Below are 24824 nucleotides of genomic sequence, written 5' to 3' on the forward strand. Positions count from 1 at the left end.
GAAAAAGAAAAAAAAAGAAATAGAAACTTAACTAACTGTTATTAGACATAACATCAGATTTCAAACTGAAACTGGAAAAGGAAAAGGGAGGCTGATGTTCCAACAGGAAGGTCAAAAATTCAGCCACAGGTACCAGTATGTAATGTCTTATCTAGTTCTATTCTTATAAAGTGGAAAACAAGCTGTTTCCTTTTCCTTGGGAAAATGCATTTCCAAGTGTTTATGCAACTTTTAAAAAAATATGTCCTTTGTCTTTTCTAGTTATTATTTAGATATGTTAGTAGTACTTGACTTACCTAAAATAAGACCAGGAGGACTGAGATTACAGTGTATACAGCTCAGAAATAGAGGGCATTATTTCTCCAGGGCTATGGGTGTTAAAGAGTTAAAGTAGTTATCTGTCTCTAAAATCTTATATATTTATTTACACCATGTATAAAGTGGTTAGGGATGAGAAGAAGTGGTAGCACTTATAAAAGTTGCAAAATAAATAGCTTAGAATTGATAGTGCAACTCAAAGTTATAAGTTGATGCACACTGATTTTTCCCCCCTTATTTTCAATAATCTTTGACTGCATTTGGATTTTTAACCTTCAGATTTATCCACTTATGGATGAAATTTGATTTTTTTTTTTGATGCCTCATATGAACTCATTTGGTCACTAATTCCCAGTGAATAAAATCTGTTCAGTACCACTTGTGTGTCATCTTGCCCGCCCTCTCATAATATTGAGGACCTCTCTGTAATAATTTGTTTTATGTATTTACTTAATTGTTCAGTAATACCTTTTCCTTTTTTGGAGATACTTAGCACTGCATACAGAAAAAGATAGTATGAAACACATTTCTGTCACAGTTAGCTTTGGTTTATGAATACAAAGGATGTACAGTCTCTGCAGCTCTCAAGTCAAGCTGTCATCATCAAGTTTCATAAGAATACTACTACTGAATAAGAAGTGGAGCTATTACATTTTTAGAGTTCAGTATTTAACATAGTCTAGACTGTCTTCCAAATGAAAGACTTGTGCAAATGAGGTAGACTACTGTGACTGCTTAGGGTCTAATGGGCAGTACTGAGTAAGTAAATTCAAAATATTTATGTATTTTAATAGATAATGTTAAAATCTTTTCTTTTCTTCATCCATAAGAGAAATTAGTGTTAGCATTCCAAAACAAGTCTAGTGCAACCATGCTGGTAGTGGAGGAAAAATACTTTTTCTTTTTTCTTTCATAATAATGGCTTAAATAATTTGTATTGCATTTTACACTCAAATTCCAGGCTTATCTTCCTTGTATTATCTCCACTGTACGGCCATGATGCCCTTCATCTAACCTCAAAACAAGTTAGTTGTATCCTGAGAATAGCTATTTATTCAACTAAATTCAGAAAGCTGTAAAAAGATCTGAAGAACTTATGATGGTAATATTTAAAAGGAACTTCTGTGTAAAATACAGTGCATGCCAGCTCAATGGGTCTTACTGTTACTTGGCCTTTTTTTCTGTTGTAGATATTGAGTAGACTTCCCAGTGCAAAACAAACCCTACTGTTCAGAAAAGTACACTACTTCTAGCTACTTGTAGTTTATGTTGATTTGTAAACTTGGTTAAATTGTAAGCCTAATACCTACCCCTGTTTTCTTACTGGTTTTAATTTGTGAAATGTGCAGTCATGAAGTGTGTTGTCAAAACTATCTTTTCTGTTTAACTTTTCCAGTCATTCTAAGGTTTACATAGTAAAGGTTATGTGTAAATCTTTATGTTCATCTTTGGGTTTTGGTAATATTAGCTGGCGGTATAGAGTAACATCATTTATGCTATTGTGACTTCTTCAATATTAAGTTACTATGTGTCAATAGTAGTAGATTTTTAAACTTGCAATATTTCCAAGTATTAATAATAGTTTTATATATGTTTTAAGTTGTATAAAGGTGCGTTGCAAACAATGAATTCTTTAAGCTATGCACACCTTTCTTTTGATCTTGGATTTTTAATAACTTATAAGTAACTTTTCTAACTGAATTAGTAATGCAGATTTCTTATAGCTGACTTAATGTCTTATGTATCTCCACAGAGGATCCTCAAATTCATCACCAAAGGGTGAAGAACAAAAAGAATCTTTGATTTATCACTCAAAGGATCATTACCCTTTATCTGATGGAGACTGGTCCCCTCTGGAGAAGTAAGTCACCTTGTAATGTCATCATAAATATAATGATGAATAATTATGAAAAAAATTAATGTGCCTTTTTATTAATTTTCCCCCCTGATCTGAACAACTATCAAACATGCCTAACTTTTGTGATATCAAATGCAGCATTTGATACTTACTTGGAACTTTGGGAACTTTCCTCTCTACTGTATGTATTAAACAAAATTTGTGTCTTTTTTTTTTTTTTCCTTTTTTCCTCCTCAAATGGAAAAAACCAAAAAACTTTCTTATTAAAATTCACTGTTAAAGAAAGAAAATACAGTTAATAAGATTTCCTTAGGTTGAGAAGGGTATGGAAAACGAGTATGTTCCCTATGAATCACCCTAGCATACACAACATTTGATATGCCATAAAGCAGAAGTGTGGACTACGCAAGTTAGATTTTGGCAGGTGAAGTAAATGCAAATTACTTGAGGTAAAGCTAGGTCCTAAACTTGAATCATATTCCACTTCAGAACAGAGGATTTGCTAGTTACTGGAGTGTCAGTAGATTGTGGATTTTTACAAATGGCATAATACAGCTCGCCAGTCAGTTTTCAGTTCCAGCAACTAGGGCACTTCTGTTTATGCATTCAAGTTCTTCAGTTTCTGATGTTCATGCTATTATATTCTTTTTGCATTCAGTTTCTAGATTTTTTCAAGGGTCACCCTTTGGATTTCACCACTTCAACATCAATCTCTATTTGCATAAGAAAGCATTCTGTCCATATGCAGTAGTGCTTGAGGTAAATTTTGTACTTTTCCTGAACATTGGACATAGGGAAGGGCATATATATATATATATAGCACATAGCATGCTGAGCAGTATCTTGATTCATCTTAACTCTTTGGTGAGTATCTAGTTTTACTGCTTTACGGTTTGACTGAGGAATCTGGCTCATAGCAGATACATTCACAGTGTCATTGAGGATTACTGGTCAGCCTTGTGTGATAGCCATTGTTGCATGTTAGCTGCTCAGCGCACAGGTGCCTGTTCTTCTGTATCAATAGGCGGTAGGGCGGAATAGAAGAGATTAAGCTTCAGAAAATAGTTTTTGAAGTGCATATAATCTCTGATTTGGGTATTTCTAGGGCTGTGGCCTCAGAGTCTGAATGTACCACACCATGCTTGGTGCCTGCTAATTCTCCCAGTGCATAGCTTGTTAATGAACAGAAGCAGTTGGACAGGATATCCCATTATCGTTCCTTCTTGTGTTTTGGGCTGACAACCACATCCTCAATTGTACTTGATGAAATGTACTGTTCAAATGTTCCCCAAAGGTTTGTGGTTTGCGACTGAAAAGCAGTCACAGTGTTTGACCCTCAGGATTGACACAGTATTGTATGGATTATATTACCTAGATAATTGTAGCATAGAGGCTGATATTCCTTTTCAGTTCATAAAACTCAAGCTAACATAGACTAGCAGGCTATATCTGGGAGATATGATTCGTGCCTCTCTTCTTGTTTACATATTTAGGGGACAGTCTGCAAACAACTTGTTTGTGCATCATGTAAGATACCTAGGCTGTTTATAGCTTGTTGTTGTTGTTGTTGTTTTGTTGGTTTTTTTTTAACAAGAAGCTATCCAATACAGATTGCAGTGTAACAGAGAAATGGGCAATTTTCCTTTCCCACTTTGGGGAGGGGGTTTGGGTGGGGGATTGTCTCTTGCATGAGCCATCTAGGAGAAGAGAAATTTTGCATTAAATTATTTTTCCTAAGCCACCAGAGAAAGATTCTATAATGTAGCCAGGGTACAGTGAAAGAGAAATAGGAGGTTTTAATAACCTCCTATTTGGAGATCTGGAAAAGCTAAGTGACTCTTAGTTGAGGTTGGATGTCTTGCTCTTCAGAACCCTTGCAAGGAGCTAAGGGAAGATAATAGCCTAAGTCTTTTCAATGAGGACACTTCTGGTTTTCCTACTCACTGTAATAAAACCAAAAAGCATAACCATTAACTATTTGGTACCTGATACCATAGATGTTCTTCCTGTTTTAACAAGCAATGTTAGCGTGACTAGATCACTATTACAAGCATGGGCCTTTTGACTAAAGACTTGTCCCTGAGAATGATAATGGAAAACTTATGCTTTGGGGGAAGTGGAACAGGCTTAGGTTCTCAAAGCCCTGAAGTATTCAATCTTTTGCAGGTACTACTGAATATTAAGAATTAGTCTTAGAAACAGGTTAATATGTCTGCATGGCTTCCAGTTGACTTGTGATATGGGCGGAACACATTATTTGGCACATAGGGAAAATGAGTTCATATTCTTTCTGAAAACAAATATGTACATGTATTTTCATCAACGTGTTATATTAAATAAGCCCTTCTAACAATACAGAAAATGTAATTTCTGTAGGAAATTATTGAAGGAGAACTGAGGGGGGAAATCTAAATGGTTTCCTTTGTGAGTCCGCAGGTGCTGAAGGCTGGAAATTGACAGCGAGATGATGAATCACCACTGTAAATGTCCTGCTATCTTGGATTTTGTGGTGTCAGTCAGAGTAATATGAGGGATTCTTACTGTCTGGATTATGATCTGATCTGTGTACTGTCTATTTTTACAGTCTGAATTGTGATCAGTTTAGTCTTGTATGATATTGCAAAACTCTGGCTCCACAAACCTCCAGAAAGTTTCAGATATGATACTGCATTAGATAACTAATTATTGCAGGAATTTTGTAAGGAAAAAAACCACCATAAATTAAATACCTGTAGGGGTTACTGTAAAATTTTTAGTATTAAATCACAGAGCAGCCCAAGCTGGGAGAGACCCCGAAAAATCATCCGGTCCAACCTTTCATGGGAAAGGGGAGTAGATGAGATTATCTGGCACCCTGACCAGTCACAAATTGAAAACCTCCTGTGTTGGGGGCCATGTGCCTGGGAAGGTTGTTCCAATGAATGATTATTCTCACTGCAAAAAAATTTCTTTCTTATATAAAGATGAAGCCTCTCCTGGTGCAACAAGTGCAAAGACAAGCTCGAAGACCTGCACCTGGGATGACATAACTAAAGAGCCTAGTACAAGCTTCAATCTGTGTGGATGGGGAGCAGCCATGCTGAAAGGGACCTGGGTGTCCTGGTGGACACCCAGCTGAATGTGAGTCAGCAGAGCACCACTGCAGCAACAAAGGCAAATCGGATCCTGGGCTGCTTCTGCAGGGGTTTTACTATCAGAGATAGAGATGTGATCATCCCTTTCTACTTAAGCACTGGTCAGGCCACAGCTGGAGTGATGTATCCAGTTCTGGTCCCTACAATTCAGATTCAAATATTGAGGTTTTTATTATGCTATGAATGTCGAAGTGTGAAAAGAGCAGCATTTCTATAATACACAATATAACTGCCCTGTTGAAGAAAGGATAGAATTGGACCTGTTCCAACACTAAATGCTACTTCAAAACAACCTCTTGTGTTTCCTTTCCTCCCTAAGATCATAAGAGCAAAATTATTTTGAAATCACACCTTTCTAGCATTTTGTAGAGTGAGGAGTTCTGGCTTAAAAGTAGTCTTGGCTAAAGTAAATTTCAGAGGTTTGTTTCTGATTGTGGATAATAACTACTGTAGGAAAAACAGGGTGGATTTTAAAAAGTCATGTAGTCCAAACACATCTAAAGGAAGTTTTCAGGTGATCTCCCTTCCCTCTCCTAAGCTATCTTGTTAATGTTGTTTTCCTCGCATCAGGAATTGGTATTGTTTTGTGCATTTGTGAGATAGGTTTGCAGGACTTTTTTTACTCCAGTCCTGGCATAGCAAGCTTAAATGCTATATTTTCACAGAGGAAAGGAACAGAACTTAAAGCTAATTTCTGTCTTACTTTTGGATAAACTTTTTTTTGTTGTTCTGTTTTGTTTGAAAATGGAACATTGGCTGAGGGGAGAGCTATACCTCTACTGCAGATATAGTGGAGGAATCTGTTTAGGGTGATCGCTATGTAAGTCCTTTAATGTGATTTTGGTTTTAACCTAATTTCTCACTGTCTGAATACACTGCTGGGCTTCTTGCCATGTTCCCAATAATTGAAGCTCTGTTAAGCTGTAGAAAACTCTACCAACAGTAGCTGCACAACAAATGCATTTTAAACACTGTAGCTTTTTTTTTTCTTTTCTTTTCTTTTTTTTATTCTTGTTGATTTGCTAGCCCTTTCTCTGAGCCAGTCTGCCCTAAAAGTGATTCGGAACTAGAAGTTAAACCTGCTGAGAGCTTGCTCAGATCTGAATCTCACATGGAATGGACATGGGGAGGATTCCCAGAATCAACCAAGGTAAATATATTGATTGTCTCTAACTTTGTGAACTGTGTTTTAGCATATCTAAAATTGTTTCCTAAGAGGGGATTGGAAATCTGCTGCGGGTCTTCAGAATACTTCAGCTGAGATAGGAAAGTAGCACCCCCTTGTGGCTAGGAGATAGTCGAATTTGTTGAGTTCAAAAGCTGGTCAGCAAAGTAATTCCAGAAAACCTAACAGTAAAAGTCTGAAATTTTTGAATTTTTAGTTAGAAGCTGAAGAAAGCAATTTAGAAATTAATTTTATTTATTTTAGGCTAAGTTCTAGTTCATTCCAGAGGAACTGTAGCCTTGATAGACTAAATTTTGTATCTAACAGGACAGCTGGTGACAGCAGCCTTGGTATGTCGAAAAATTTATGCTGTTTTTCTTTCCATAGTTTGGTCAAGTCAGCACTTCTTCTGTGCCAGTTTCTTTACTGAACTTGTAAATAAGCTAGTATGAAGTTTCTGTTGCAGGGAACTTTGCTAATAAGGTGGGACATGTTTTATGTTGCTAAAATGCATGTTTAAATTCTTACCTGGTTTACCTGTGACCAGGAGTTGTACCATCAGTACAAGTTTAATGTTTAGACCAGAATAAAACAAACTTGTGAATGGAAAGGATTGACTAGAGTTTTGTTTTTCAGATAACCAAGAAAGAGAAACTGGAACATCCCAGAACAGCTACCATTACTCCATCAGAGAAGACTCATTTTAGAGTCATCCTCAGCTCTGACGAAGTTGAAGATGATGATGATGTGAAAGATTCTGTCTGTACAGTACTGAAACCTGAACCAAGAACTCATCCTCTTCTTAAGCAGATGGATGTTAAAGATTCTCTTGCTTCTGCAATCATAGAACCACAAGATCCGTTGCCATTAGATGCTGATCATCATTCCAGACTATTGGTGGACCCTTTACCAGAAACAAAGCCAACAGCAAAAATTGACTCTCCTTCAAAAAAGAAAGGTATATAATAAAGCTGTTGATTCCTTCCTTCAGCGTGATCTACCAAATTTGAGGCCATAATGGAAAAAGTATAAATGTGCCTTTTCAATTTTTTCCTAATTAAAGTCTTCTCTGACTAAAATTATAATTAAACTCTTGGATTTATAAATGCTACAAGTAAGTCTGAATCTTCACAGTTATGTTTGTATTTAATGTGTCTGGATAGCTTCATCTTAGTAATCTAAATTGTTAAAATTAACAGGAGTGCACAAGCGAAGTCATCATCAGGGGCCTGATGATATTTACTTGGAGGACCTAAAGGCTTTGGAACCTGAAGTTGCAGCGCTCTACTTTCCCAAAAGGTAATTTTGAATTAAGGTTCCGTGGATTTTGGCTTTTGTGGAGTAATCAGTACTGATCTCATTGTGCAAATCTGTTTCTGATTTGACAAGAAACACATTGAAAGATCATGTGGGAGGTCATTACTGAGAGTTTTCATCTTTGTGGAACCTGTATGTTCTGCAAATGGGGGTGTGTGTGTATAATTTTAAGCTGCAGGCTCCTTTTGCACCAGTACTCTATTTTGCCATATTGCCAGCTCTAGATAAGCACATATCAGTTTATTTTTTTGCATGCCCTGCACGTCCCTCCCAACTTTTTTTTATTATCAAAAAAGACCAATTAAAAAAATCCCACAAGATCTTCATGCAAGGCAGCGCAGTCTCAAAATTCATTCATGTTTGTTTGGGGTTTTGGTTTTTTTTTTTTTTATGAAATCAAAGCACTTTATACTCCTAAAATACTCTCCAAAAGATTAACTGTAACCTTTGTAAAAATACAGCTTAATAAGGAGCAAGTGTCTATTGGTTTATGTTAAAATTGTAAACTTTTCAGTACTTACTGATTACATTACTTGGGATCAAACGAATAACTCTAACCTTAGATGACAATGTGATATTTCTTACTTAAAAGCCCACCTTTCTTTTCTATTATACTTTTTCCAAACACACAGTGTTCTAAAAACATCAAGCAATGTCCTTTTTCCTTTTATTCTACAGCTTTCTGGTAAAGATTGAGGAGCACAGTACTGCTCTGCAAAAATAGAATGTAGAGCATCTTTTCCTCATTTAAATCCAATTTTGTTGCCGGCAAGAGAAATGTAATTATTTCCAAATTTAGGTGAATGTTAGGAGAACTGGAAACTGTCTATCTGCCAGTATTATGAAGGATTGGGGTGTGTGTTTGTGTCTTTTTTGTTTGCTTGGTTTTAAATTTATATTGTATAATGATATAGTACTTAAATGCTATAGCAAGGTGGGTTTTCTTGAGCAATCACATAGTGTGTTCTGTAACCTAAAATCTGTACATTTTTTTGCAAGTGAAATACGAAAAAATGTGGACTTCTTTTCTTTAGTGATTCTGATCCAGGCTTCAGGCAGTGGACAGAGTCAGATACCCTTTCTGGTTCTCAGTCACCCCAGTCAGTAGGAAGTGCTGCTGCTGATAGTGGTACAGAGTGCATGTCTGATTCTGCTATGGACTTGCCTGATGTTACACTTTCACTTTGTGGAGGTCTCAACGAAAATGGAGAGATTTCTAAAGGTATGTGAAAGACTAAAACATAAACAGTAATAAAGGTCAGGCAGCTAAACAAATGAAGTGGCTTGCATACTCTGACTTCTACCTTGCAAATCTTGGCTGCTTATGCTCATATTGAGAAAAGGGAATGGATAATCTTTCATCTTCTAAAATTCCCAAGCATTTGCCAAGCAGAGATAGCAGAATTTAACCTTGAATTAATCAAGAGCACTTGATGTCTTGAGAAGCTTTCTGTCTCCTTTTTTGCACTATATATTGCATATCTGACCAACCACTCTTGTTCCTGGCTGCAGTACTTGCTTAGTCCTATATAAATCTTCAATTCATGTTCTTTCCAACTGCCTGATAATTTTTCTTCTTTTTTAGTTTTTGGGGGGGGGGGGGTTAAGCGATTAAAAAAACTTTGATTATTGTGTTGGACTATCTTTTCTCCTGCTTTATTTTTCCTATCCTAAACGTTTGTTAACCTTTTAGATTTTTATCAGCTGATTAGTCTCTCTCAATGCTCTGGTTAATTTTAATATTGAAGTTGTATGCATTTTTGAGGGAGCTTCTAGGAGCACATAATCTTCATGAACATGTACTGCAACATTTTTAGTATACTTTTTTAATGGTCATCCAGTCTATAATGCATCAAGTGAAATTTAAATGCTTATTAATAAAGGCTCAGAACAGGTCTCTTGGTAATGTGGTAGTAATATTGGATTTGATTTGAAAAAATTGTCTTCCTTGCAGGGGTCTTACACTAAATCATGAATTTCTGCAAACTTGTATAGTCACTACTCATGAAAATGAGATTAGTCAGTGAATAAACAAACCTGAAAAGCTAACGACATCCATCCACTTCCCCTTTTAGTGTAGTATGTAGGCCCCTTACCTGCCATAATAATTTTTAAAGAAAACTTGCTTAGACAAGCATGGATCTTTTTTTCCAGCCTGTGAACTGAATTAGTTCCTACCTCCTCCCTATCTTCCCTCTTCTAATTTCTTAATTCTCATTACTGTGAGTGCTGAAGTGGTACGAGGCCTTCCCTGTTACTAGGGAGGCAGTCACAAGACTCTTGACAGGTAGGCCAGATTAGCATATCTTGAGTGATGTTACAAGATCAGCAGAGACTCTGAAATGACAGAAAGCATTTTCCTAGTTACAAACTAATCAGACATCTTGGGATTTTATATTATTATTTTTAATTAAAATCTGCTTCTATTGCAGAAAAATTCATGGAACATATTATAACTTATCATGAATTTGCTGAAAACCCTGGACTCATAGACAATCCTAATTTGGTAATAAGGATTTATAACAGGTAAATTCTCTATATCATGTAATTAGGTCATAGAAGATCTCATTTAAAATCTACCCTTTAAAGTGAGTGCATTTCTTGGCTTCCATTGCAATTTGTGTTTTTCATGGATCAGTTTCTCAGTCTCAAGGAGAATGATTTTGAACTGAAGATTTGCATTAAATTTAGCTTTAACTGAAGTGAGATTTTTTTTCAGCAATTACCACTGATGTTGAATTATATATAGTAAAATAACTGCTTGCAGAAAACTTGAATATTAGTTGTCAGCAGCAAATATATATTTTCATCAACAAAAGCACAGTTTGCACACTGATATTTATTGATCTTTAGTCGGGTTTTGTAATATCTTATCAATAACGTATTTTAAAACAGGTATTATAACTGGGCGTTGGCTGCTCCAATGATCCTGAGTTTGCAGGTGTTTCAGAAGAGTTTGCCTAAGGTAAATAGATACATGTATACTTTTTTTGAAGATTGTGTATGTAGTAACACATGATTATCTCTTTATTTTGTTGTTCTATAAAAATTAAAAACATGCCTAATTTTTCAGGCTACTGTTGAGTCTTGGGTCAAAGAAAAGATGCCAAAGAAGTCTGGAAGGTGGTGGTTCTGGCGCAAGAGAGAAAGCATGACTAAACAGGTAACTGAGATGTATTTTGATTTTTCTTTTTTTTTTAATTTCCTTAGCTGTTAAAAGATGAAAAAATTGTAATGTGTCTGAAGTGCCTCAGAACGCTGCTCATATAGCACTGTCACTGATTGCCAGGTGAGAGTTACTCAGTGTTGCAGTAGCTGTAGCTGCTTCTCTATATTTAGTCTTAAATACCACACCTTTATTTGCTGTTGCTAGTTGTTTCAACAAAAATTGTTGTATCCAGCTGTTGCACAATATTCTTAAAATTCTTTCTTCTAAGCCATAAGCAGTTGGCAGAGCTACTGTTCAGTCACTGCAGTATGTTTTAGTAATGTATACACGAATAAATAAGTAGGTGCTGTGCTGCATGATAGATGTTTTAGACTAAATTAAGCTTTCTAAGCCTTGAGTATGTGCCTTAAACTTACTTCCACCTCCAAAAAGTGAATTCTAAGCTTAGAGGTTGACAGCTCCTTTAATGCTAAATTCATCATGTTAAACTAGCAGTTCTCAACTTCTGGCATGCAGTTTTGTTTCCTGAAATAATAAAATGCTTCAATGGATCATTTCTTCATAAGCGTCCTTTTGTTAAATAATTTACAGAATGAGTGATTCTGAGACTTAATATAGTTTATGTACTATATTGATAGCTATATGCTTAGCTGTGAACTATGAATGACCTTGGATCAGTTTAAAATGCTTAAAATGTCAATATGTTTTTTATTATCATGTTGCTTTAGATACCAGAGGCAAAAGAGGGGAAAACTGACACACAAAGAGCAAATGAACTGCCAGCAACTATAAAAGAGCAAGTTAATAGTAGGTGTGTTCCTGTCTGAAGACTGTTTTGTGGACTGAATAGTGTCTTTTTTTTTTTTTAAATGAAGAATTCAGTAGGAATTTACTGTGGGAAGAAACATTTTCCTCTAAGCTACCGGAGAGGAACCAGATGTGTTTAGCAAACAATTCAGCAAAACAATGTGGCAGCAAACATATTAGGAACTACAAAAACACTACAATTATTTCCTAAATCCTATTGTGTTTACTTCTTAAATAGTAACGTAATTGACAAAACAACAAAGACATATATGGTAACCTTTAGCAATGGGCACTACTCTGTAAATATAGTGGTATTCTTTCTGAGATACTGTTTGGGGGTTTTTTTTTTAAGTCTAATATTGTTTGAATAATTTAAACCATATGCATTTTTTGTAACAATTAATTCAAATAATAAAATAGTATTAAATGCAGCACACAAGTTGCCCAAGATCGTGGTTGACAACTAGCAGTATTTAGCACAAAACTGTCCCAGTCTAGGTAATTTATTGTGCGTGTTCGTATTCTCCCATGATTTTACGAAGATACTTGTAAATGTTGTTGGTGTCTTAAAGATTTAAAAAACTAAATATACTGTGATTGATTACTTCAGAGAAATTAAATGCTGCTTTTAATCTTGAAATCTCTAATTAGCAGAAAAGTAAGTCTGTGAATAACTGTAAAAGGTGAGCTACTCCACTAACTTATCTCCCAGAGTTTAAATTATGTAGTAACTGTGGCAGTTTATTTAAAAAACAAAACATTGTTACTCATTCAGTACCTGTTTTCATCTGCAGTTTACCTAATTCATCTACACAGTATTAGTGACCACTTGACACTGTGTCTTTACTAAACCCCTTGTGCGTGGAGCCAGCTAGTAATAGGAATGTTTAGAGCTCCACCAATACTAGCATGCATTACAAGTCTTACTTGCTTATTGGCATATACTAGTTTTATCTGGGTATTCACTAGACCATGGACTTTGTTAATCTGTGCTATCAGGCTAGTTGCAAATCCTCAACATCAGCAGAAATTACTCTTGCATAAGAATCGTACACCAATAAAGAAGGATTTTCTGTAGCTTACATTTATTCTGGTTGATGTCATGTTAGACCTCCAGAAGATGATTCTTCTAGTGATGAAGCATCACAGGAGTTGAAGGAATCCCTGAAAATAGATTCTGCCCCAGCAGAGCATCCAACCCATGGGAACATTACATCTTACAAGAAGTCACTTAGACTGTCTTCAGACCAAATAGTAAGTGGCACACCTTTCTTGTACATAGGATGCTTCATAATTCCACTCTGATTCTAACAGTTGGACTTTTTCTGCTTTTTAGAAGTGATGCATAAATACATTTTGCAAATTAAAAATTGATCTTTGGGTTACTTTTCTAGCAGTAGAAAAAAAGAATGGGGAAATTTAAAATTTAAAAAGAAATTTAAACTGTTTTCCTGTACTAGTGTGGGCAGCTGCAGGGAATTTTTTATTAATTTTTTTCTGTTGTGTTTTTTTAAGAATCTGTGTTTGGATTAAAAAAAAATAATAATTTCTTATGAAGTTCTATAGTCAAACTTCTACATTAAGATATTGTCAAAAAAGTGACATTGTTGGCTTCTGCAGTTTGGAAATCCTGGGATCTGAACAGTCTAATAATGTACATTTAAATTGGTATGTAGTTTATTCATTGCAGTCTAACTTGTAAGTTAGTTCTGCTATTGTCTAAATGTATGATCTTCATCACGGAAGAATTTTGGGGAAAGCATCCACTAAGTAGAAAATACTATTGCATACTATAGCAAACTGGGGCTTCCATTTGATAGTACCGTAAGTCTACTGTAATAGCAAGAATTTAAGCAGTAGGGAGTCAAATATCTGCTGCTGTAAGCAGATGTAGGAACTATGGACAAATACATGTACCCAGACTACAAAACAGACTTTGCCAGCAAAACTGCCAGTGTTAAACCATGGTTCATTTTCTGATGAGTTAATCAAAATAGACAAGGAAGAGTATATAAGCCATTTCTTGTAGCTCATTTATGATTCTAAAAATTGTACAGTGAGGGCAACTTATATTTTCAATTACTTTGATTTATTCTAAAGGCAAAGTTGAAGCTCAGAGATGGCCCTAATGATGTTGTATTTAGTATTACAACCCAGTATCAAGGGACTTGCCGTTGTGCAGGAACAATATATCTCTGGAACTGGAATGATAAAATCATCATATCAGACATTGATGGAACAATAACCAAGTAAGTATCATTGGGGTTTTTTTTTCTTTTCTTTGATCCTATCATGCTTTTCAAAATAAGATAAAGAAACTTGATTTAAGATGACTATTACAGAATGTTCATTAAAAGTCATGAAAAAAACTTGTAGAAACGTAGAATCTTTTAGGTTGGAAAAGACCTTTAAATCATAGAGTCCAACTGTCAACCAGACCACTAAACCATGTCCTGAAGTGCCTTGTCTACGTGCTTTTTGAACACCTCCAGGGATGGTGACCCAACCACTTCCCTGGGCAGCCTGTTCCAATGCCTGACAGCCCTTTCAGTAGAGAAATTTTTTTCTAATATCCAATCTAAACCTCCCCTCGTGCAACTTCATGCCATTTCCTCTCGTCCTATCTCCAGCCACCTGACAGAAGAGACCAGACATCCTTTCAGGTAGTTGTAGAAAGCGATAAGGTCTCCCCTCAGCCTCCTTTTCTCCAGACTAAACAACCCCAGTTCCCTCAGCTGCTCCTCCTAAGACTTGTGCTCCAGGCCCCTCACCAACTTGGTTGCCCTTAACTTGTTGCTTTGATTTTAGTTTGTACTTGCATTTATAGCAAACTAGAAAATGTCTTTTAAAAGAATAATGCAAAGGTGATAATGTTTACCATGTGACTAATGCCCTTTCAGTTAGACTTCTCCAGATTTAGCAGCCATAGGTTAACTTGGAACTGACTTGTGCTGTATGGCCCCCCTAATTGCTCTGTCTGGAGTAGTCACTAATTCTCTTTTGAAATTAAGACCTTCTGCAGAGATATTTATCATTATAAATTATCATTATCATCATCAAAATTTATCATTATAAATTGTAGATTCATTAGTGGTTGTCTTTAACAAAACTCATATACTTAGTATCAGCTATCTCTGATGTTGTTTTTAGGTCTGATGCTTTAGGACAGATCCTCCCTCAGCTTGGCAAGGACTGGACTCATCAAGGCATTGCAAAACTCTATCATTCCATAAATGAGTGAGTATGTAATCCATGAAGCAATTAGGGTTTGCTGGAATTTGGGAATTAATGGGCAAGTAATTGGATTGTTGTTAATAATTATGCAATTTATTACAATTTGTTGGTCTAAATGTTGGGAAGTAAGCTACTTCTGTCATTCACAAACAAAACTAAGTTCTTTCCCCATATGTATAATTTTACAGGAAAGGAAGCCACCACTTTTACTAATGCCCTTCTCAAATTTTTGATTCTGCATTTTAATTTTTAAAAACTGTGTGTAATATTGTTGTGACTAAAAAAAGAGAACCATAATAGCAATAATTTCTCAAACAGTCATGCATACCTGTTTCCACCAACTCAGGTTGATCACAAAGCATATTACAAACATGGCATAGTGTAAATTCAAACCTAAATTGTGTCCTTCCAATGCCTAAATATTTTGTGTTTTAATGTGTTTGCTACCAAACTCAAGTGAATGCTCCCTAGGATAGATTTCATGTTCTGAAACAAGCCTAATTAACAACGGGCCACTTCCACAAAGGGAAGGTTGGTGGCCTGGGTCAAGTTTTCTGTCACTTTTTTGCACTGCTGACAAAAGCCAATGCAGTTCAGTAAAACAGTAGAAAAGAATTCAGCAAAACAGCAATTTCCCCTTCTCCTCTCTGGGTTAGTCAACTGAACATGCTCACCTTGTGATCTCCAAGAACCTACAGAAGCAGACTGTGTGCCTTCTCCCTTGCAGCAGTGGTGAGGTGTTTGCTTAGTTCAAAAGTGTTGTGAACCACACACTTATAAATGTAGTGTTCATCTGAGAGGTATATAGCCTTATAAATATTTATGCCCAGTAACTTAGGGCAGAATAAACCTACATATTTCCTCCCCTTTCAGATTTAATCCTTTGTTTAGCAAATTTTTTTTTAAAATATAGTGATGCCAGAAACAATACTTGCTACTGAGGATAATCATAGGATGATCAACTGTTAAACACTTCACAATCCACTTAAAAGAATCAATTTTTATCTTTAAGTTTAGTAGTCTTTCTTTCCCCCAAAATATTTGGGGTCTTAGAATCTATTGTTGGCCTTCATTCTGTGGCTAAATTTTGTCTGTGGCCCCTGGCAGTCCGTGGGAGATAACCTGAACTTTTTTTTTTTGTATCCAGTGCATAATAGAAGAGTAGTTTTGGAATTATTCGGAATCAAGTCTTTGAAAATGCACATAAACACTCAAGTCTTCTGTGCATGCAGTAACTGTGCACAAATCTGTGTAATATGAACCTACAAAGTCTGCAGGAAAAATTTAGGGGCTTGATGAATGCTTCTTGCTATCTGTCCTTCACTCTGTGCTGCAAATTCTGCCAACAACCTGAAAAAATCCCAACAACCAAGACAGGAGATCTGGCATCTGATATTATGTGATGTAGATAATTTAAATAATTGCTGTCATCCTACAGCTGGGCTGAAAGAAGCTGGATAAAACCAATGTGGCACTTATTTAAACACAATCTAGTCCATCTAATTGTGTAATCTGAGTATTATCATCCCTGTCTTTTTTGCCCTTCCTGTTTCTCAGTTTTGATTGACTCATGTCTTTAAACTATTATATGCCTTGCAGATTTTTTTAACAGTGGAACAGTCTTTTCCCTGTGTGTGTGCACAGCACTGCAACAAGTCAATACCTAAACTGGTGCCTCTGGACATTGCTATAACTGTATACTTATGTTGGCAAAGAAAGTCTTCAGCAGGAATATGAACTAAGTTGATAATTCTTTTCTAGAAATGGCTACAAGTTTCTGTACTGTTCCGCCCGTGCCATTGGGATGGCAGATATGACCAGAGGATACCTACACTGGGTGAATGACAAAGGAACAATTCTCCCCAGGGGCCCTCTCATGTTGTCCCCCAGCAGTTTGTTTTCTGCCTTTCATAGGTAAGCATGTGGGATTTCATACACCCATTCCTTCCCCATTCAGAGGAAGAAGCAGATCAAAAAGCTTTGGCATGCTGACCATTACAACTGTAACTAAATGATCCACTCTGTGCTAGATTTGCTACTGAGACTTGATGTCCCTCTAGTGATCATTTATAAGCTATTTGTTTTGTCTGAATTTCACTAGCAGTATACTTCTGTTTCTGTGGGCATGTTAGAATTGGCTACGAGACACAAAATACCAGTCACAGAGCAGCTCATTTTCCCTTTTCTTCATTCCTCCACTCCATGACTGATTACTATTAGGTTCTGTTTATATCAGTACAATTTTGTCTTTTCAAGTATAGCTACAAGGATTGTAGTGCAGTGCTACTATGCAAGATAGAGGGAAAAGAAAAAAAGCTGGGGAATATAGACTGTCCTACTAAATGATCTTGCAATATTGGACGTGCTCCATATATGACTACTTAAAAAGCAATATGGAGTTTAGCTATGGTTCAACTCAGTTGATCTTTTGAACCAGCCATAGTCTACCTGTTCTTGATGGGAAGAGCTAATAGTGGAAAAGTCTTTTTGGTTTAGCGCTTTTTTTTTTTTTTTTTTTTTTGTAAAAACCATTGATTCATGGCTAGTAGTGACAGCAACTTGCATTAAGGTCACTAATAGGCTTTCTGCACTCTTTTGTCAGAGACAGGAGTTGTAACAAGCTTGTGTGTACTTGATTAGGTCTTCTGATTCAGATGGTCATCCACAATAAAAGCAGTTCACAAATTGCATTCACAACTGGGAATTTCATGCCATTTACTTAGCCTACGCACAGGTTATTCACCTATTTTTTTTTTACTATGGATATTGGAAAACAGCAAATGTTTTATTGTTTTGTTGTATCTTTTATCATTCTTGGAAAACTATTGACCAATATCTATCTAACTACCAATGCTAGCAACAGGAAGCAATAAGAATATAAATATCAGATAAATGGAGGAAGGAGGATACCCTCTATCAAATCATTATTTAGAATTTGACTGTTGAAATTTTATTTTAGGGAAGTAATAGAAAAGAAGCCTGAAAAGTTCAAAATCGAATGTTTGAATGATATCAAGAATTTGTTTGCTCCCAGCAAACAGCCTTTCTATGCTGCTTTTGGAAACAGGCCCAATGTAAGTGTGCCCCTCTCTAACTAAAGGGTTAAAATGCATGAAGTACTTGGGAAGCAAAAGAAATAAGCTTTTCTTTTTGTGTCTATTCTGAATAAGAAAATGGGACACTGGTGCTTTTATGGGTTTGGTCAGGAAAATCCACATGCAGATACCTTAAATAAAAGCTGCTAGAGCTGCTTATATGAGAAAGGTTACAAAGATGTGATCGTATTCTCAGGATTTTATTAAATATGTGCCACCTTTCCATATTTTTTTTCAGCATTTTTGACAGCTTTATAACTTAAGGTTATTAATTTAGTGCTCCTCAGTCTTGAATCCTTTTTCCTATTGTATGGTTCCTGTATTTTCTCTGCAGATCAATGCTATTGTAATTGAGCTAGAGAGAGAGGAGGTATTCCAAGAAGAATATTGTCACAAGGAATAGTATTGTGTGGTATAGATTTTGTGTGTGTTTGAGGTCCCAGGCTTGGGAACAGGAACTTAGGGGCTGGGGGTGGGGGAATGTTTTGTTATGGTATGTGTATGTTTTTAGGGGTTTGTTTTGCTTTGGTTTTTTGGCTGTTATTTTGGGGGCTTTCTCTTAAGCGGCAGTTTTATGTACCCTTTTTGGATCAGCTTTTTCTCATTCCTTCAAGAAATTGTTATGTAATATTCAATAAGGAAATGTTGAAACATGTGCTTTTGTTTATGCTTTTTGCAGGATGTATATGCCTACATGCAAGTGGGAGTTCCAGACTGCAGAATATTTACTGTGAATCCAAAGGGTGAACTGATCCAAGAACGGACTAAGGGAAACAAATCATCGTAAGATCATTTTTGTTATTTCAGCTAAAGAAAGCATTTAGGAATAAGACTTACAAAATAATTGTAATTGTGACCATGATTCGATCTCCTATTACATACATCACATAAAAATCTTATTTGCCAGAGACTTACAGCTTTGGATACTTAACTGAAACTTTTCAAAAAGAAAAGTAAACTGGTGAAATAAAATTGAAAATTGCTTCTGCAGTAGTGATGCCTTATTTGACTACAGCTTTCTGGTCTAGACTTCTAAAGCTCCTTTTTGGCTACAGTTGAACAGTGACTAGACTGTTAAATAATGATCTTTCTTCTTTTTTAATATAGATATTACAGACTAAGTGAGCTTGTGGAACATGTGTTCCCATTGCTTAATAAAGAACAGAGTTCTGCATTTCCGTGCCCAGAATTCAGCTCCTTTTGCTATTGGAGAGAGCCTCTTCCTGACCTTAATATGGACGACCTGGCCTGAAAAATACTTCTCACCTAGAGATGGAATTTCATATTCAGCTACTCCAGTTTAAATGTGAAGAACTTTCTTAACAAAGATGCTAATTTATATACTGGTACCATAAGTCTTACTAAAGAAATCACTTTAATTCCGTTGGTTTAAAACAAAGAAAATGCAAAGCTACTGTCAAAAAAATTTTTTTCTTTTGGGGGGTGGTGGTGGTTGTTTTCTTTATTGCTTGTCTTTATATACCTGTTCTAAGGCACTTGAGATTGGCCTGTTATTGATGGTCATGGTACCCAAGTGCTTCCGGGCAACTAAATGCTGAGGTAAATTATGACTTTGCATTTTCATCAATACAGACCTTATTGTAAACACAGATTTTTTGTTTGTTTGCTTTGGTTTTTTATTACTCTTAATAGTATATTTTCTAAAATGAAGCCAAAAAGTATACGGAAACTGCCAAATAGAATGTCAGACCTATTAATAAAAAACGTGGTCTAATGTTCAGATGGGCAATTAGGCCATTTTTGAAAGGAGCCAGAACCTAAAACCAGTGTGGTCTTTCTCAGCTAAAATACAGAATATGTGTAGACATTACAAGCCTGACAGACTCTGAAGATGCAAAATTCCTCTTTAAATGTAAATATGCCTTTTGTCACATGTACAAGACTGTGCTTGTACAATTCATGCTCAAACTAACTCCGCTTATTACTTTTTTACATGCAGTATTTAAACTATTTAATGAGCTTGTTAAAATGAAAGTTGTCTTCAGATACTTGTATGGCTTTTGCTGTTTTCAGGCTGCACTATGTCATGTTAAATTTCCATCAGGAAACATCTTGAACGTTTCTGTAAGAGTTGGGGAGCTGGCATTTTTATTTCCTTTTTCAACACAGAGATGATGCATATGTGTGTGTATGCTGTGTAGGCCAGTAAAACGTATGTACAGATTATATTCAGGGAATTGTAATACTAAAAAAAATTATGTATTTAATTGTCTACTGCAGGTCTTTCCAGAATTCTGTATTGAAGGTTTTCAGTAGCTGGAAGGAAATGCAGCTCAATAGTGAAATTCCAGGTATGAGAATGGTTAAATGCTGCAAAGCAGAATAAAACTTTTTTTTTTGTTTTTTTTTGTTTTTAAATTTCGGGTTAATCATAAACATCATGCTGGTCATTCCTCAGGTTCAGATCAGAGCCTGTGAACAAATTGCATTCCAAGCCTAGTGTTTATCAGCTGTAAAAGCAGCTAGTATTTCTCTCTCCAAAAATACTTGAAGGCAAAGGTAGTTTTGCTTTTTGAGTTAGTGCATTTAACTTCTGGACAAATCTATGATGAGAATGTATCATTCCACCATGCCAGAGGGTTAAGGACTACTGTCATTTAAACATCAGCCCTGGGCTTTCTGGGCACACAGTCTTTTCTGTCACTCCTTAAGCAAGTTCCTGGGACAATGCAATAAAGATCCTTCCAGGGGCAATGCCCAGAATTTCCACCAGGATCTGGGCCGAGCTCTGCCCCGTACACAGCTGCCAGTGGGAGCAGGGAAGTGTGCAGGCAGGTGTGAGTGATCTTTAGAAGGCATTTGTATGGCTACCTGCTGTGGTGCCTGCACCGGGGCTGCTCTTCTCACAAACAGCTTGGGCAGGCCCTTCTGCTTCAGCTTACTTGGGCTGAATGTAGGAAAAGAGCTCTCTTCGTTTCACTACCTGCAAAAGAGTATATTTAGAGGATTTTACCCACCCCCTGGAATATTTTCTTTCCTTTATCAGGCTGAGTAGTCTTAACCCACAGTTCTGATATAATACCAGCTAATGCTAAACATTTGGTGAACTGCTTGGGGGGATCATTTCTAGATAACTATGTAAATGAAATTACTTTCTTTTTTTGTTTTTCCTTATAAAACACTAGTGTATTCCTGTATTTATAAAACATTAGATAAAGAATGGGGGGAAGCAAAATCAACATGGAACCTCTCTTTCAAAGCAGGAGTATGAGTGGGAAAGAAAACATACCTGTCTGTCACAGTAAGCCATGTTGATAAGTGAATTGAAAGGCATCCTTCTTGTTGTGCAGTAAGAACAATACTTTCTGTGACTATTTCAGCAAATTCTTGGTCCTGTCACCAATCTACTCAGAGTTTAAATGGATTTCACAGGATTCAACTCAAAGGATACTTTGCTTTTACTGGTTTCTTTTTTTTTTTTAACTGGCAGAGGCTTTTTTCCTTTTTTTACCTTTTATTCCATAGATTTCATTAGAAACTGAAATTTTCATGATCACCAAGTGCTTTGAATATGAATGGGATCTGAGCTTTTAAGACACTTAAATACTTTAAAATAAATAAATAAGAATCCAACATAATAACGTATTTTAATTACAAGATGAAATATTCTATCTAAAGATTCTATTTTACATAAAGTGAGTGAAGTTGCCTCTCCTAAAACAGTCCATTGTGGATATCAAAGCTTTCTTTACCACACTTAACTTATTCTTGGTGGCCCTGGTATTACACAGGTTTTCTAAAAATAAAACCACTTCATGAAACTGGGATGGGTTTCCAAATGGGACAGATTGTTATCAAGGTTTGTCTGTATCATTCTTGGTTGATTTTTTTTTTTTTAACTCGGTTAATTTTTTTCTCTTCACTTCAGTTCCATTCATCTTTTCAGATTGTCATAAAGATAAGCTGTGGATTTTAAGGTGGGGACTTGAGTAAATGAGCAGTGTGGAAAAATCGTATCAGGTATATCTCCAAAAACATATAATTTAAGCTGGTATGAATATGGGGGTTGTGTGGTTGTAGACAGCTCCTCACTCTGCTAACCTGTTACTTTGCATTATAGGGATGTCCAAAAAGATGCTTAGTTAAAAATTTTTCTTTTTTTGTTCTGTAACAGCTACAGTTTTGATATTTGGTTTTTGATAAAATGTAAAAGTGTTATTGAATATTTCTGATATGCATAGGGCAGGAGTTCGTTTTGTTGTTCTAAATCTGGCTTGTATTTGAAGCTTTTCAGATTGTTTGTTTGTTAACCCTGCTTAGGGACAGAATATGGGGGCACTGTACCTACCATTGCATACCTATGTAATTTGGACTGCTGGGCACTTTACTGACTCTAGAAAAGACATCTCATTAGTATCAACCTGTAGGCTTGTGCTGCAATATTAATATGAAGTGGGGTAAATAAGAATTATGCATTAGCCTATCCTTTGTTACCTTAGTTGAGAGAAGTGGCCTGAAACTAATGTTTGAGAACAAGTTGTGCTATACTTATTTAAAATTAGCACAAGATAAATCATTCTTTCTGTGAAAGAGGAACTTCTAAATGTGTATGTCTGTAGGCGCATGCACACCCCTGTTAAGACTGTGTTGTTGAAGATGCAGATACTCTTAGCATTGGAACCATCTCAAAGGCTGAGTCAATGATACTTATCTGGGAATAAATAAGGGACATTGCAATTCAAAACTTGTTAGTAACTTGGACATTACCCGTTTCTCTAATGACTTAAAGATCAGTAACTTCAGTGGTACACATTTCTGGATGATTTTTTTTTTTTACTGTACCAAGCATGTTTGTACTTCAAAAAGTTGGGCTCTCATCCCTAACAGTATACAATTGCATGTGCAATCTTGGCTCATGTACCCTTAGCTTCCTGTCATCAGTATACTCCTAAAACTTTTTTTTTCAAGTGGAAAAGTTTTAACACTTGTGTCAACTCCATTATGGAACTTCTGAAGCAAACTCTGAATCCGCTTATGGTAAAGACAAAAGAGATGAGATTTCATGTTAATATTTCATACAAGTCTTCTAGCTGTCATATGAATGAGAGTTGCTTAAATTACTGTAATGCAAATTCATAATGAAACATCAAAAATAGTGAATTTGAGATGCCTTTAAAGTGTCACTTTTGCCTGAAGTTTTAGTTTCCAAAGTTGAATTCTGCTGAATAGAATGAAATTGCTTGGGATTTTTTTACAGTGTTAATTACTTCCAGATGAATGTTAAAACATTGGTTTATTTTAATGGTGGGAAAACTCTCTTCAATCATTTGTTTCATTTTTTATGTTGAAGATGTGGAATACTTGATTGTTAAGCAACCCAATCACTGATAAGGTAGCGTGTTTAAAATTGTCAAATCTGTGATCATACCAATACCGTGGTTTTTGTTAAGACTGGACTATCTCGGGTACAGTAACCCACACTTCAGTGCAATGTTTATTGATGTTCAGAACAATGTTATCACAATAAACAAACTTAAACTAAATGTTTTCTTCAGTTTGTACATGGGAATTCCATTCTTGAATTGCTGATTTAGTAAATGTGGGTTTATTTAAATTGTATTCGTATTTTACATGGAATTCAAGTTGATCTTCTAAGGACTATAATACATCTGCTTTCTCTCACATGTGGTTTATTTTTTTCAGAGTATTTATACAACTGATAAATAATTGCTGTCATCAGACTTACATTATGTGCCAGTACCAGTATTGGGTTATAACTATAACAAAAAGCAAACAAGCATTAATAATATAGAATAGCAGGTAACAGATGCATGACTTGGGAATACACAAGCTGCCTTGAAGAAAATCTTGCAACTGCATAGTTTGAGCTCTTGTAAATCTGCCCTAATTTGGAGTTTTATCTGAATTCCATCCAAGTTAACTTTTTCCTTTCAAGGCAAAGAGTATTGTCTTCCACAACAGTTGTTAAATTGCTTGAGGCAATTATTGTGAGACCATCTTGAAAAAGGGGCTTCATGCTTTCACTAGAAACTTACTCTTCCTTGTCTCTTGCTGCTGTTGGTAAATGCAACTAGCTGCCTACCTTAGAAAATCCAACTATTTCGGTCACATGTAAATGATGTCACGCCTTTTAATCCTTCTGCAGTGTGTGTCGTTTGTGTTGCTGCACCCAGCACCCATTCGCTCTGCTTGCGCACAGACACAACTTACTGCTAGAGTTTTTATCGTCTCCTGCCGCAGTAGCAGACTCTCCGTTTCTGTTGGGTTTCCCCTGTGATTCTGCTCACACGCTGCACCCTTCTCTTCACACCTCAGGCACTTTGCTCCTCACACCACGCTCTTCACTGCCCATCTTTCACACCTACATCTCAGTACTTGCTTGTGTGCGGTGAGCAACTACGCCAGTGCAAGCAGTAGAAGAGTGGCATGTCCTATGTTCATGCCAAATGTTCAGATTTGTTGAAAAAACACTTTTGAGCTGGTGTTGTCTCTCCTGTGTCCCTCTTCCCCTAATGGACTCCTAATGGTGTGATCTTGTTCCTGGTGGATTGATTTTTACTGTCTTGGAGCAATGGTCTTAGATGTGCAAAGAATAGAATCACAGAATCACAGTTTCCAAGGATGGGCACTTTCCTGTGTGTGCGCAGGGCACTGTTCCTAGACTTACGTCATGCAGTTTGTACACCGAGGGCCCTGGCAGGCTGTGTGTGCAGCCCTGCACCATTTTGGTTGGGGAGTACGTGTG

The 24824-nt window shown here is 36.2% G+C and overlaps 1 protein-coding gene across 6 annotated transcripts in view; it reads left to right on the forward strand.

The window, feature by feature from the left end:
• Positions 1-21542, forward strand: part of LPIN2 (lipin 2) — a 45951-nt gene extending 24409 nt beyond the window's left edge. For 4 of the 6 annotated variants that reach the window (XM_010584859.1, XM_010584856.1, XM_010584854.1 and 1 more), the window contains 16 exons: positions 2072-2179; positions 6337-6460; positions 7112-7433; positions 7675-7774; positions 8827-9014; positions 10225-10318; positions 10688-10757; positions 10866-10955; positions 11690-11772; positions 12878-13022; positions 13869-14017; positions 14919-15005; positions 16764-16916; positions 17962-18076; positions 18777-18880; positions 19205-21542. In XM_010584859.1, the coding sequence (XP_010583161.1) occupies positions 2072-2179; positions 6337-6460; positions 7112-7433; positions 7675-7774; positions 8827-9014; positions 10225-10318; positions 10688-10757; positions 10866-10955; positions 11690-11772; positions 12878-13022; positions 13869-14017; positions 14919-15005; positions 16764-16916; positions 17962-18076; positions 18777-18880; positions 19205-19349 (2077 nt within the window). In that variant the 3' untranslated portion in view covers positions 19350-21542. Of the gene's footprint in view, positions 1-2071; positions 2180-6336; positions 6461-7111; positions 7434-7674; positions 7775-8826; positions 9015-10224; positions 10319-10687; positions 10758-10865; positions 10956-11689; positions 11773-12877; positions 13023-13868; positions 14018-14918; positions 15010-16763; positions 16917-17961; positions 18077-18776; positions 18881-19204 lie in introns of those variants that run through there. The other 2 variants (XR_775455.1, XM_010584858.1) reach the window with 2 other exon arrangements.
• Positions 21543-24824: the final 3282 nt, after the last annotated feature.

Source organism: Haliaeetus leucocephalus, unplaced genomic scaffold (assembly GCF_000737465.1).
Source record: "Haliaeetus leucocephalus isolate CR32 unplaced genomic scaffold, Haliaeetus_leucocephalus-4.0 Scaffold1007, whole genome shotgun sequence".
Taxonomy (NCBI): Eukaryota; Metazoa; Chordata; class Aves; order Accipitriformes; family Accipitridae; genus Haliaeetus; species Haliaeetus leucocephalus.